This window comes from Clinocottus analis, unplaced genomic scaffold (assembly GCF_023055335.1).
Source record: "Clinocottus analis isolate CAN_PGR_092001 unplaced genomic scaffold, fCliAna1.0.p SCAF_12, whole genome shotgun sequence".
In the NCBI taxonomy this organism is placed as follows: Eukaryota; Metazoa; Chordata; class Actinopteri; order Perciformes; family Cottidae; genus Clinocottus; species Clinocottus analis.
In genome coordinates, this window is record NW_027175843.1 from 6,266,261 (window position 1) to 6,281,738 (window position 15,478).

Here is a 15,478-nt window from a genome sequence, read left to right on the forward strand (position 1 = left end):
AACGCCATCTAAATGTTAAGGGTCTTTCCCCAAAGATAAGGCATGTTCCTGGGATTTACGATCCATATTCTGTGATGAACCAGGAGTGCAATCGCTAATAAAAATTCAACCTCTGTTGATTTGAACAAAGTTAAACTTTGATTAACATTCGAGCATGTATACTGATCCCATGAGATTACATAACTGTAACTTATTGTTCATCTATCCTCATCTTTTCCTCTTTCTCTCCTTTGGGATTGGGTTTCGAAAGATGAGTAAAGAACAACACCGATCTCTTCACTTCATCTCACTGCAGAGGAGAGCTTGTCACTATGTATTCTCCCAAGAGATGTCATTGTATGACATGAAACTACAACATCTGAGTAACACACAGACAGAAAAAGCAGCACGGACACTTAAAGAGTGTCTTGGGAGGAAGTGTAACCGAGCCCCCCCCTCCCGTGCTTGACATCAGCCCACTTATGAGCAAAGAGAAAATCGATAGCCGTGTGGGAGTAGCTCCCTGTATGGCAGAGTGGAAAACATGTCGGACCAAATGGCTACCACAGAATAACCAAGCTTCGGACTATATGTGCAGCCGACACTGTGTAGCACAGTGAAGCCATCAGGTTGCCATTGCAATGTTGCCTCCAGGTACACTTAAAGGTATGAAGCTTTAGCCTTTAGCCCCTTTGTATATGTGTGGCACTGCGCTAGCTTCCCATTGTAACAGGCTCCTCTAGAGACTTAGCAGAACAACACACCATGGTCCGGTTCTGAAATAATAATGTGCAACTATTTCATCAACATGTCACAATATGCAATATGCTGAACCTGCTTCACACTCTGCTCTGATTTGGTCAAAACTTGAATAAAAGGACAAACACTCAAGAATTTTAAATAAATAAGATATTTGAGACGATGCGTGTGTTAGTTGTACAAAAGCACAACATACACAAGCATTCAGACCATCAGACACATCCTTAACAAACCTTGTAAGCCCAGTTAGGAACAGGGAGCAAAGATGAACTATAAAATCATCCCTCGGAGTCCCTACAGACCAACTTCCTGGTTTAACCTTTACCGAATGAAGTTATTGTAGTTTTCATGTGCAGTGAGGGACTTTACTGGTGGACTCACTTTCCGTCTCGGTCAATCCGCCCAGATCTCCTCTCAGACTTTGTTGCTCTAGACTACGTGACCTGAACCTTTGTTTCCTGCATAACAAGGCCGCCTAACAGCGTGTAAAGCCTCATAGCGAGGGACCATCAGTGTTCAGTCAGTGTTCATTTGACCATCCACCAACCGTCTGTGGACTATGATTAGAGATTTCTGAAAATAAGTTATTGACTTGACAATGTCGTTATTACCAATGGGATGAGGAACTCCGCATTGTTCATTGACTCAAGGGAAGTGAGGAAGAGTAGTGATGTTGGTGCCTATAACGGCCAGCTTTGAAAGACATGCTGGATTCAGACCGCAGAGCCCTTAAGCCCCACCCCCTCTTCTGCACAGAGAGCTATCGATATTGAACCTGTCCACATTGTACCAACTTGGACACCGGATGTCCTTTTGTGTACACCCACCAAGTGTAAAGTATAGGATGAGCGGTTTTCCAGATATGCAAAGGACAAAAGCAGACAGATTATTTGCTTTGTCGTCGATGTTTTATAATATTCTGCGTGCATTTATAGAAAATGAAACATCTCCTTCAGCGTCCGGGGGCTTTTCGGGACGGGACACAGGTGTTGCACTCTAACAACAAAATCACAAAGGCGTAGTCTTTGGTTTGTGTTGGAATGAATGAATACATGTTGATGTACAATAGTCAAGTGTCACCATTCAGTGCTGCCGCCACCGTTCAACAGACTCATTTCACAAGTACAGACAGAATACAAGCAGAGACGCAGGTGCTGTTCTTCCACCATAAAATGATACATCAGTGGGACATGTGTTCCCTTCTCTAATACAGCGAGCAGGCTCCTGCCTCCTCTCTACCTCTTGTTTTCTGACACTACATCTGCAACTCCCCACTTGCGATCACCATTTAGTCCATTTGTTCATTCATCAGCCATTTAGGCTCGAGGTGGAACACTGGAATGTGAACTCATCTATTATGAACACGGAACGAATGATTCCCAAGACGACTCCATCGGCATTATCAAATGCAAAGCACACAATGCGGTTACGCCCTTGACGTGCAAACAATGACGGTTGTCATTCTGAATCAGCAGGAATTCAGTCCACGTCAAACCCACACACATCTGTGCCTTCATGGCTTGAAGCAGAGAAGCTATTTTCTTTTCTTTATTTTAGTTTCAGTGGAAAAAAAGGAACAGCATATTTGCATATTAATAGAGAGAGAGAGAGAGAGAGAGAGAGAGAATGTCAAAAATGTCTCCCACCAGATGCCAATGCAGATGCATATGACTGAAACAACTAGTCCACATATCTACAAGCTATAAGATGACTTATAACAACTGGAAAAGTCATGAGGCTGCAGGGATTTGCATGGACAAGAAAAGGCAAAAAAAAAGAAAACACAGGCCTGTTGTCAGCTGTGGCAAACCGGAATCTCAGAGATTAGGAGCTTTTCTCAAGCTTAATCACTCCCAGATGCAGATGCCGTCAGATAACGGCATGTAATCCGACAGATAGGTGACGCTCAGAGAGCTCTCTCCTGCCACCTTGTATCAGGAGTCTCCTTCACTTACGTCTGAGCAGAGCCACACAAGCAGCTGCTGTACAGTTGCTTCCGAAAGACTGTGGCATGAAGAGCAACGTACCAGTTCAAAGCCTTCACGGGATCAGAGTGTGTGATTAGCAGGAGACTCGTTTACCCATTTGAGAGCAGAGCCAGGTCCCTTTGTTATTCCTTTCATCATTCATTACAGGTTGCGATTACTGTGAGCACAGGCTCCGTGGAAGAATTCATAGATCAAAGCCCCGAGTTTCAACGAACCCACTTTAATGCCCCGTTTCAGCTCTGAAAAAAAAGGCTAATCACTAAAAAGCATTCATGGCAAAAAAAATAAAAACGAATACAGCAGTTTGGCAAAATACAGTGCATTCAGATGCGACACCACATCTTGTGACACATGGAGTGGAAATCAGCCTTGACACCTGCCTCGGAGAAGGATTCACATTAATATGTTGAACGTTTAGCTGACCCCATGTACATTACGACAAGTGCACAATACACGATAGCAAAGACCTCGTGCAGATTTATAATGCAACTCCAATGTGAGTGTGGTGCAAAGAAGAGGTCCTTTAGAAGTTGTGTATTGTCATACTCGTGAAATGAGGGCTGGTGCCTGTGTGCAGCTGGCGGATGGAATTCACTTCATTTGCATACTTGCACAGCAATTAGAGGCAGTGATGGCTTCGGGGGAACCGCTGTGGAACAATGAAACACCTCCATACCATGCTGTCAATGGTACCCTCTTCACCAGTCCAACGAGTGTGAAATCCATACACCAGAGGTCTTAGGGAAGAGGCAAAGTGGCATAGACAAAGCCAAGAGATCTAGGTCCATGTCCGGCTTTTAGACCTGGGTCCATGTCCGGCTTTTAGACCTGGGTCCATGTCCGGCTTTTAGACCTGGGTCCATGTCCGGCTTTTAGACCTGGGTCCATGTCCGGCTTTTAGACCTGGGTCCATGTCCGGCATCTAACCCTGTCTCCTACAAAATGACGTTCCCACAGAACCAATTCGTATTCTCTGATAATTTTCAAGGAAAACGTCTTGTATATGAAAGCAGTTGTATTCACTTGGTTAACGTCAATTGAAAAAAAAAGGGTTTTCCTTAAACAAATATCTTTGTCACGTTCTTGAATTTACAGATGCAAGATGAAAACATGGCACGTTGACTTCCATTTTCACACAGGACACTAACGACGGTCTCCTGGGTGAAAGACCTTTGTGTGAACACAAAGCCTGCATGCATCCCATTTGTTGGTGAAGACCACTCATGCATTCTAATAAACTTGTTTTTTGGCAAGTAGTAAAAATCATTGCATCCTGTGTCCTATTTTAAATCAGCAACTTTTTCAATATTTGGCCAGAACCACGATGATTCTCTCATCTTACCCACTAATTCCATTACAGCATGGCGGCTGTGAGGGCTCTGTCCTTGGATCTGCCAGCTTTCACCTAATAGTTGAAGCCAGGCGGCTTTTGTCAGTCTCTTGTTTTGCTCTGGAGGGATTAGACGTTCAGCACATTTTGCCTTCATTTGTATCTCTGAGGCTTAAGCCTTTGTCATGAATAAGATACACACTGTTTTCCCCGCCGTCAGCAGCGTCCACACAAGCTGCACTGAAGCTCCATAAACCATACAGACAGCTTCTCACCGGCGTCATCAATCGTCCATCAGCTGGACTCTGATTAATAAAGAACGGACTGCGGAAACAGATTTCCCGGCGGTTATAATATTCTTGTTTCATCACCATTAGAAATGGAGCTGATGATTAAACCTGTGAAAATGTAGTGTTTCAGGGATTTTTCAATCTTTACTCATAATGTTCTTTATGCTTGGGTCCATTCTCAAAGGGGGCTTCATTCAAATCATTCTAAGAATGAAAAACCAACAATTAATTGATAATACTAATAACACTATTCTAATCATGTATTTGTATTCAAATAACACTGAGCACTGAAGCAGAAATGTTCCTCTGGCTCCCGGTGTTCCTTCCATCTGGCTCGTTCACCGCTCCGCCCATAAACTTTACAACGGGACATCACACAAGTATAAAACCTTCATGGATCCTAATTTGTAAAGCACAGAGCAATAACTGACCTTGTTTGCAGGTCGATGCGTCGCATCGGCGGCTTCTATCTTTATAATGGTGGGGACAAATTGGCAGCAAGGATGGGTGCACCATATTCACCTCCATGAATACATCCACGGCCCAGACTGTAAGTGTTTGATCGATTGACTTTTTGACTCCAGCAGAAGAACCCACAATGCATTGTGACATGCTATAGTAGATAGTAGGTCTATCAACAAGCCTGCAAGGCTCATATCTGGAGAAGCGCCAATGGGGATCTAGAGCTGGTCTACTGTCGGGTTTTGCGATTGGTGCGAGTTAAGTTTCTATGGTAATATGGCGATATTCCATCACTCACTGTACATTTAGTTTATTTTGTGAGAAAAGTGCTGGCAGCGCACTGGAGCGCGCTTCCTCTACAGCAATGACACCGGCACCTTTCCAAAAAAGTTTAGAGATTCCCAACGATAAGCGCTCAAAGTGGCTGCACGAGGAAGTTAGTGAACTCTGAAAGAAAGAAGCTGGGTGGGCACTTTTCTCTCGGCAGCCTCTTACACACTCACCTAATTAAGAACAATGGAGCGCGTTTAGAAAACAACGCTATCGGACACTCGGCCTATTAGTGGGGTTATGAAAATGCATCTTTTGGTACCCTGATCATTAACGTTTGTACAAACGAAGCCTCCGTTGTGCATATTATTACATTTCCTCATGGACCGGGCCACCCTGCTGTAAATAGCTCTCTGAATGTGTATCCATGTCTGAAAAATAAATACATTTACTCCTGTTTGAGTAACATTTTCTAAACACTGGCTGGACAAACTTGTCTAAAAATAAGACTATGTGTTTGTTTTTAAAGATCCACAGCTTCATGATGCACTGACAGGGTCGGGCCTGAATGCCATATTGGGTATAGACAAAAAGTTGGCGTTGGTATTTTTATACGATGTCTAAACAAAACGGAGAATATAAAATAACACCTGCTTTATTCCTTCATCAACATCTCTCTCACATCTTCCTTTGAAATGTCATTAGGCATGCTAGGAACAGAAGAACATTGTTTTTCTGCGTCTATATTTATGTTTCATGGTGGACAAAAAGCTGGTGCATCATCACAAGATGCAGCCACAGAAGAGGCGGCGATCTGCTTTTCGTCTCCTCTCCTGCTGACGCTGATGTGTGTTGTTCCTGCTACCTGCATGAGGCCTGAGAGACTCATCGAGCCTCCAGAAGGTTCCAACCTCACCCGTCCATCAGCTGAGTCTCTCCCTGCTGGACAGCGCTGTCCACACTGTGTAGTAATGTCAGATAAAGTGAGGATTTGGCTGTGCATCAGAGTGATTAAGCTATATCTTTCAAAAGGTAACGAACAAGCCGATGCTATTATTTCTGCTGATAATGGATTGTTTTGTGGTGACGCATCCAGAACACCATGCGCTGTTCTTTCCCCATAACTTGTTCGCAATATAACAAAACATACTGTAATGTCTGAACCAGAACAAACAATTAAACGTAAGAACCGGGGAAAAAAACAAGAATCAAACTCACACGCTGTCACATCCCTACTGAGGCGATAACATGTTAATGAATGTTTTCTTTCATTCAGTGCACCGGAGATGAACCTTTTAGAAAAGTAATTTATTTTTCTGAGAAGAACTGCTGTTATTGCCATCAAACAGGTGTCGAGGTCAGGGTATTTGGTTTGTTTTATGCCGGCTTGCTGCCAGCTGGGAAACAAAGATAGTTCCATACATAGGAACAGGGGAGCTTTTATGCTGTAGATGCTCAGTCAAACTCTGGTGTCAGGGCTCTGACACGGCTATCAATTAGCATGCAAATTATGAGAGCACAGGGCAAAAATAATGTATCGTAAAATAATGGAAACAATGTTTTAGGAGGTGAATTAAAGAAGCCACATGCTGGGTCTTTGTCTACTTAGAGAACATTGCAGTGTGTCCTGTACATCCTGCTGAGTTTCCATCTCAACAATCCCGATTGGCCCTGTGGCAGAACCCATGCTCGTACTCAGCCACGCCCTCTTCACTTTCTGCATCCAAGCGCAGCCCTTTTGACCTTTACCCAGATTTAATTGAGTTTCAAATGAATTCAAGTTGCTGCTTGTAGTTATGCCACATACAAAATACACTGGCCCATCAGTTGACGCTTGTTTAAGCTGTCCGATCTTTTTTTGTTGGTCGCGAGCACACAAGGTCTAAAGTGTGTGTGCTCTTCGTGGGATGGTTGGGATAGTAGCTTTCTACAAATCAACCAAATAGACATGGGAACAATTGGGGTATTTATTGAACTATTATCAACATGTTGTTGTAATTAAAAAAAAATATTTTTTTGCTAAATTAAACTAACCGCTTTGAGCTCATAGTTGCCACAGAAATGAAGATTTGGAAGTCAATTTCTCAGCAATTTATGAAAATATAATCATTTTACAATATTTTCTTTTTCTTAAACAAGTGACATTGTGAAAGTAAGTTGTTCAAATTGTTTGTTCGTTTGACAACATTGTGCACTTCATTAAATTGAATTTGATATAGTTCCATCTATAAGTTTTACACAGGTAATGAATAAACTATTGAGCACGAGACAGGAAGCTCCATCCCTCTGTGTAGAAACCTGGTCGACGGTACAGCTGTCATGATGAGCACAGAACTAAAGCAATAACCCAGACACAGAATGACACGTTACATAAGAGGATATACATTTCTATCAGACTTTGATTATGCATGCACTTCCTATTTTTTATGTGTGAGATTTAAATATGCGTTTAACCTGTGATGCAATCTACATGTTTTTGTTTTGTTTATTACTGTTATAATGGCTTCTCTCTGCCTGGTTTATATTATTGTTGCTTTAATTCTTTCTGTCTTCACCTATTTTTCACTTATTATTGTTATCATATATTTTACAAAAACAAGAAAGTTCCGGCACCTGCAGCCGTATACAACAAAGTGTATTCTGCATTCCCTTTATGAGATCAAATATTTACGGCACTTTCAGTCTACAGCACATATATTTAGCCGTGGCGTAGACATGACTCTAGAAATGGCTGTAGAGATGGCTGTAAAGATGGCTGTGGACATGACTCTAGAGATGGCTGTACAGATGGCTCTAAAGATGGCTGTAGGCATGACTCGAGACAGATATGGTGCTAGACAGAGATCGAGACATGACTCAAGACATGGCTGCAGACATGGCTGCAGAGATGGCCGTAGAGATGACAATGCTGGTCCGTCGGTTAGTAGCTCCACCGCCCACAGTGACATCTATGTTCACTACTGGATGCTGTTCCATAAATTCTGAGTATGCACCCTGACAACTTTGGTGATCCCTTGATATTTCCTCTAACATCACAAAAAGGTTTATGTCTAATATCCTGTAAAAATCTCTCGACATTTGGTAACGACACATGGTTACCTGACGATAAATCCTGAAGACGCTAGTGCCACCGCAAGGTTGACATTTAAATAAATATGTCAAAAATAATTGGATGGACTGCCAACATGAATTTTGGTCCTGGACACACATCGATGAATGATCACTTTGGTGATTCCCTGACTTTTTCTCCCACACCCTCATCAGGTCTAAAGTCTTGTCAAATACTTATTGACCAAAAGTCTGCCTCAGCCATCCTGAGCTGTGCTAATTAGCAACCGTTCCCATTGTCAAACTATTAAACAATTAAACCTGCTTGACATCAGCATGTTCATTCAACATTGTCATTGTGTTAACATGTAACTGAAACCACTGCTGTACCGACACTTTTTCTCTCCCAACTCCTCAAATACTGACGCCAACAACAGTCACCTGGGTGAAAGTCCTGTGTTTGTTTAACCACTATCCACTATCTGTTTCCTCCTGCCCCACTGGGGAACATATCACCATCTGAACTGCATCAGTTGCTCTGACTAGCTAGTGAAGACATGGATGAGTTTACACGTGTGGTGGCTGAAATCCCCCAACGCCTCATGCAGCCGCTGAAGGATTTCTCGGTATCGGACCCTCAGGAGCACTGACCAAGCTGCGGTACTTGACAACTTAACAAGACTAGCCTCACAAAGCCCCACGCGTGACTGTAGACTCTTTGACTTTTCCAATATTTATGAGTTCCCAAATTAAGTCTCCTCAGTTTTTTGCATTACAGTCTCAAGTCAAGTCTTCTGGGCAAACAAGTCTCAAACAAATCAAGCTTAACGACCACCTATTGGAGACCAAATCGACCAGAAAATCTTTCCAGTGAAGTCTTGGATCTCAAAGGTCGTTCTCTGACTGAAGCGCAATCGCTTTTCATGTTACAGCGAAACTGATTTGTCCTCAGATTATCTCCTCCTGCAAGGTAAAATACAAGCTTTTGTTTATGTCAATTACTATAGCTTCCAAAAACAGAATAAAAATGTGAATCGGCCAATATATATTGTTCTTTGAAGATTACAATGTGCTAAACATAAAAATGGCTTTTGGCTATCGGCCACATTGTTCCAAATTCTAAATCTAACCCTTCATGTAAACTATGCAAATCACTTCTGATGAATCACCTTGACACTAATCCTCACCGTTGATCCCTTTCAGAGTGGAGGGTCCAATTTCCATATCTCATTTAGCATCCGCTCATTTCTGATGGAAAGCTGGTAATTATGGTTCAAGCTTGCCCCACTGCGCCCTCGTCAAAATGTATAAAGCGCTACAGGATATAGTGTAGATGTTTATTCAAGAACATTTATTTCAGCATGGGCTTGTCTTTAGAACGCTGGGATGTCATTTCTTACAACCCAGTCAAATAAAATATCAAAGTGACAAGACTTATGGTAATACTTTGACAGATACGATTTTTTAAGGTAATTAGAAACCCTTCAGACGCCAGATGGTGCCAACATTTAGTATAGCATTTTCAAAATAAGAGCGTACTTGAATCCATTGAATCCAGCTTCTTGACTAAAATGAAAGACTGACTTGGAAAGAAACGACACTGAATGTTCACACGTAACAGGATACATTAGAAGAACAGAAATCCTTGACCTTCTATCAATGTTAGCAAGAGTGAAAATCCTGCTGTTTTCTCCAAATATACCAATTTAATTCATTTTCTCCAAATCCCAAATTCAGAGGGCTTTACAATGTGTATGCATAAAACATAAAACATATCTACCAGACACTGCATGTATGCCAGATGTGTTGCCTAAGTGCAAAAACTAAATTAGATCATATTAGAGACGACTGCAGTTTTACAGGACGTTCCAATACACAACTCAGTCGCCAAACTTATTTTAGCATCGTGTGATTCTGCAACCCGTGGACACGTTTCCTATATATACACATTTCATATCAGCCTCATATTCCACCGTTGTTAGGGTTCATCTTGAAATATCGAACGGGACTAGAATATAAAGTTATTCCCAAACATTGGGGCTGACTGTGGCTCAGTGGTTAGCGTGCCCGTCTTTCAATCACAGGATCGGTAGTTCGATTTTAGCTCGGCTAGTCCACACCGTTGTGTCCTTGAGCAAGACATTGAACCCCGTATTGCTCCCCGTTGCTGTGTCTACTTTGTATAGAGCCAAAATGTGAGTCTCTTTGGATAAAAGCATCAGATAATTGTAATGTAATTACTTTTGTGGTTTGTGCAGTTCGAGACTGAAAAAAGAAGAAAGTTGGTTCCACTGTGTCACGGCCGTGTGAGTGACATATTTCATATACGATGATCAGGAATGCATGAAAAGTGTCACTATGAGAGAGATGAAGATAAAGAAACGTACCTGTTTCACGTCATAAGCGAAGAGCACATATTTCAGATCGGGGGAGACGGAATACTTGGCCACGTTGAAATTGATCTAGCAAAAAAAAAAAAAAGAAAAAAGAAATAGCTTTACCATTTGCAATGTCAATCATTGTCATATCATTTATATCACGATAGATCCTCATAATTTAACAGCATGACAAAATAAACTACTTACAAATGTAGTGTTTGTCAGAACAATCTCTGTTTGGTTTTTAAGGATGTTGAACTTGATGACGTGGCCGTCACTGTTTCTGTAGATGACTTCGGAGTCTGTGAATAGAAACAGAGGGAACAAAGAAAAGAATACATCTGTATGAAGGAAATTCATTTGGAAAGCTGTCCCGAAAAAAGACATTACAGAGAAAAACGTCAAAGCGGAAACCTGCTGCCATGCCGACTCTATTCGGAACATCGAAGATGCCTCCGACACAAGCGCTTTACCTCAAATTAAATGAACAGTAAGAATGCAGCAGACAGCCCAACAGGCTGAAGTTTGTGCGACTCTAATGTGACGTGATTAACTGAGAGGATCAGAAGTCAGATTCCACTGCTACTGAACATTCTCTCATGTAGTTGACAGAGAGTGCCCAGTGTGGCACCACCGGGGAAACGTCTTCCCTGCTGAGCTGCACGGTGTCAGCAACAATTGTGTTGTGGTTTCAGCTCGGAAGATGAACCCAAATGCAAGACACCAGGCAGCAAGGAGAAGGAGGCGGGAGGGGGGTATGACACCCAGGGAGCTTTAATAACAAAGCTGGGAGCAAAGAAAGCAAACTGGCCGATAACAAACACTGAGGGAGCCGGATGAGGTGATACAAAGTGAAAAGAAGGAGGAAAAAAAAGAAAAAATAGTCACGATTACTCAAAATGTGAAATGGATGCATGCAGACGTACACAACCACGTGCACACAAGTTAAACAAGGAACCGCTCGGTGTGACCGAGCAAATGTGTCCCTCTCACACCGACTTGATGAATTTAATGCTCAACATCCTGACGGAAAGCAGAAACACAGCATTACAGCATAACAATGTTGCATTCTGTTATATCACAAGTCCTTCCTTTGAAATACGAGTTTGTGTTGTTTCCCGGCACAGTGAGACATTTCTCTTGTTTGCAGTCGGGCAGAATACGTGCTATATTACTGGTTTCCAGGAGGGGCGTTGCTGCTGTTTCATGTGTTGCATGCTGGGTGTGATGCAGTGCATCAAATTAAAAAAGCTCCACCTTTTGCAAAAACAAAAGTATGCACATTCATTATTTTTTCATAACAACAGTGGTATTATGGTAACAAATCATGGAAATGAATGAATATGTACTTGTGTTGATCAGGGCTGATGTTTATTTTACTTTGTGAAAGTGGAAAATATGAATAAACTTTTTTTTTTCAAAATAAAAACAAGATCCCATCGAAAACTAACACAGGCAAAACCGCCAAATATATGTATCTTTGATGCGGTCATTTTAAAAGCATTCAAATCTTTTTCGTTTGATGCCCAGCGGCGTTAACCCTTAAATCAGTGCATGAGAGGAAAATTAATATTTAGAGCTGATAAAAAGAAACTCATTCCTGTGATCTTTAAAACATCACCATAGGTCTTTGCACTGCTCTGCGCTTGTCTCCTTAAATAATGAAATGTTCGTAGCTAAAAAAGAACAAGCTAAGACTCTAATGTATAAGTAATGTCCTTCGTCTGCAACCCGATGAATAATGAAATGCCGTGGCGATTCCTCCTGCCGTGCTTAACTCTGCTACTTCTCTGGAGTAAGGGTCACTGGCCATGCTTTTGGGATTTCATTTTAAGCAGGTAATTACAACGTTTACCTGATGTAACGCTCCTTACTGCTGAAGATCATAACACTAACATTTGTCAAAATGACTCATTCAATATCACTCATGTTAGTCACAGAAAAAGATGAACATGTAATGTCGGGGTTTCTTCCTTGGCGGTCCTTCCATGCTGTGTCCACAAGAAGGTAAAGTGAAGTACAACCCAACACTGACTACAACCTTTTAGTTTATTAACTTCCATGAACTGAAAACACACTGTGAAAGGGTTCTTGGACAAAAACACAGATAACTTCCAGTCCGGCTAACACCAAGGCAGCGACCTGCCAATCACAGTAAACCCTGCCTAAGCATCGCCATCTTTATGCTCCATTTGACTCTAAATGGTCCATCGTTTATGAAATGAACATCACACTTTTTATTTTGCTGTGTCTCTTGCGTGCACTTTGTCCGTTTGCTGCTGTAATCCTGCAAATTTCCCCACTGTGGGAATAATAAATGAATAGCTAAAGTAATGCTCTATTGAATAAGACTTGAAACTAGAGATCGAGACCATTAACTGATGTTTACAATGTAGTCATTCTCTGTTCTTTGTGGCCAATTGGAGAAAAAAAAAATCTTTATATTATATATATATTTATACCAAACGAGCACCTGCAACAGCTTGTTGTTTAAAGGGTAGTAATACCTTAAGGGCCTGCAGGTTAAGTCCAGTTGCATACTCTGCTGACATCTAACAGGCTAACAGGAGCTTTCTGGTGTTACCTTGACAGACATACATTATGAACGCATCTCACGATCCTCCACCTTCTCATAAACAGGTGGTTTCTCATAAAGAGGCTGAAACAAGCAATTTACAATGAGTTTGTCCGAACCAGCAGTTCCTTAGAAGAGGCCGCCGCCAACAGGGGTGAATTTCATCAAGTCTAGATGACTATCACATCCACAAATAGGGTTGCTGTCCTTTCGACCCAAAAATTCCACAGGATGGTTTCTACCAACACAGAATCTCACATCACGTCATCATAATACTCAAAGGCAAGAAAAGCATTAGTGCCATGGAAAATAAAACTGCATTCCACCCGGACTGTCAACTGCAAATAATAACCCTTGAAATTCTGTCAGGTGAGTATTTATTCCTGTGCAATTGGTAAACAGCCATACACAGGACTCCTCAGATATAAATGAGGCTGAGGTAATGATGTCCCCTTCTAGGATTTGTACTCAGTGGTCCACGACACACTTTGTAATTTTCCTTTGAAAACCTGTGAGATTTATTTGGGTTCTAACTGTCCAGCTCCAGACTCTGCTGCCCACATAACTGTCTGGAAATAAAAGATGACTTCTGCCCACTGACTGCAGGCAGCAGTAGGAGAGACCGCATTCAGTACTAACTATAGCAGGCGGTAATTATGTGTCACATTTCTTAATGGTGGGCCTATTTATGATCATGTGAGGAAACTACAATGGCAGAGTAGATATCAAATGTATATGAAGTGATACACTTAAGGCCTTTAGACAAAGGGGGTGTTTTTTTTGTTTGCAAAACATTGACGCTTCAAAAAAGAAAATATCACGTTTAATGATCAAATACTCACAACAATCACATTTAGTTAAATTTACTGGGGGATGTAGGGAATATGTATATATTTGCAACTGCTTTTTTATTATACATGTATTTAGTATTTGTACAGGTTTATAAGACAATTAATACACTTGTTTAGAGATTATGATTATGGATTATAAGGAAGGTTCTGGGACCAAATACTAACTCCAATCACCTGCACCACAAACAGATGTGCGACACACACACCCATCGCCACGCTGACCTTAAAGGGCACGCTACGTTCTCGACTTAGCACTTGGCACTTAATTAATGTCTTCAATGTTTGAATAATATGCAACTATTTGATTTCCAAACATCACAAAATGTTTTATATAATGAAATATTCTGCTTCAATACGTTTTTTTATTACATTTAGCATTTAGCTTTTTTGTAAAAACTAAATGTTTACTAACATCAACTGCTGCAACTCTAATCACATGTTTTCATTTATTAACACAATAGTTCATGCATTGCGGGTACACTCATTACTCAGACCCTCTATTACAGACGTTGCTACACAACTACAGCTACGAGCTGCAGTCTATGGAGAGGTGTGGGAGGGGGGTTGAAAACAGTGAGGAGTACATTTTAGCTTAACTGAAAGCTCTTCCACTGGCAGATGAGGATGCATCGCCAATGGGGTGCAGACTCTGAGGACAAGTGGGCACTCACAATGTAATATGCATAGCCACACACTGAATTATTTAGAGAAGGTTGCGTAATGCTTGAATGCTACGTCGGCAGTCCCTACGGTTCCACCAAATGTCACAGCTGGTCAAGCTCAAAGACAACTTGTTAAAGATAGAACAGGAGTGTTTGGTTGTGCAGAGGCTGACAGTAAAATATGGTATGTGCATGTGGTGGGGTGTATGGACTCAGTGCCAGTCCTTGCTGGTGTGAAAGGGATTCATTGAAAACAGCATCTGTGGTTTGCTACTCGGACACTTTAGTTTTCATGTTGATGAAAACAAAAGCAGAATCACTTGTGTCCGCACTTGCAGCCCATGTACAGTGATAGATATAGTGACAGCTCTTTGTTGGACACATGCTGTACCATCGTACAACCACACGTTCAACCATCAGTACAATTAGACATCTAACTATGACATGAAAACATCAAACAATCTATAACAGCAACTATCAAAGCCATTGTTTTATTCTGGATTAGACTGCTGTGTGTGAAAATGAATAAATAATGCCAAAGGACATACATCTTATCATATTACTTGGTATGAGTGTAATTCTTAAACTTCATAGCTTTTTGTCCTAAATCTGGTGGAGTACCTAAATCCTTTGGATGAAAGACTCAAAAGCAGATGAATACATAACCATTATGAATACAACAACCACTCACTGTTAATGAGGTCCAATGAGCAACACGCTCACAGTTGATGAAGAGAGGGTTTTGCGGCTGTGAGAGCATCCAAATAGTCAACTGTGGCCTTGCCTCTGAATATTTATATTTCCATTTGTTTGTTCAACACACTGATGTGGTTATTACACACACTTCAAATCAGTTTTGACTTCAATCAGTACAAAAGTTGATTTG

The 15,478-nt window shown here is 41.4% G+C and overlaps 1 protein-coding gene across 2 annotated transcripts in view; it reads right to left on the reverse strand.

The window, feature by feature from the left end:
- LOC137783345 (inactive dipeptidyl peptidase 10-like) overlaps positions 1-15,478 on the reverse strand; it is a 178,335-nt gene that overhangs the window by 35,053 nt on the left and 127,804 nt on the right. For both annotated transcript variants that reach the window (XM_068573213.1, XM_068573216.1), the window contains exons 4-5: positions 10,712-10,806; positions 10,514-10,588 (exon numbers count right to left, since the gene is read on the reverse strand). In XM_068573213.1, coding sequence (XP_068429314.1) covers positions 10,514-10,588; positions 10,712-10,806 — 170 coding nt within the window. The remainder of the gene's footprint in view (positions 1-10,513; positions 10,589-10,711; positions 10,807-15,478) is intronic.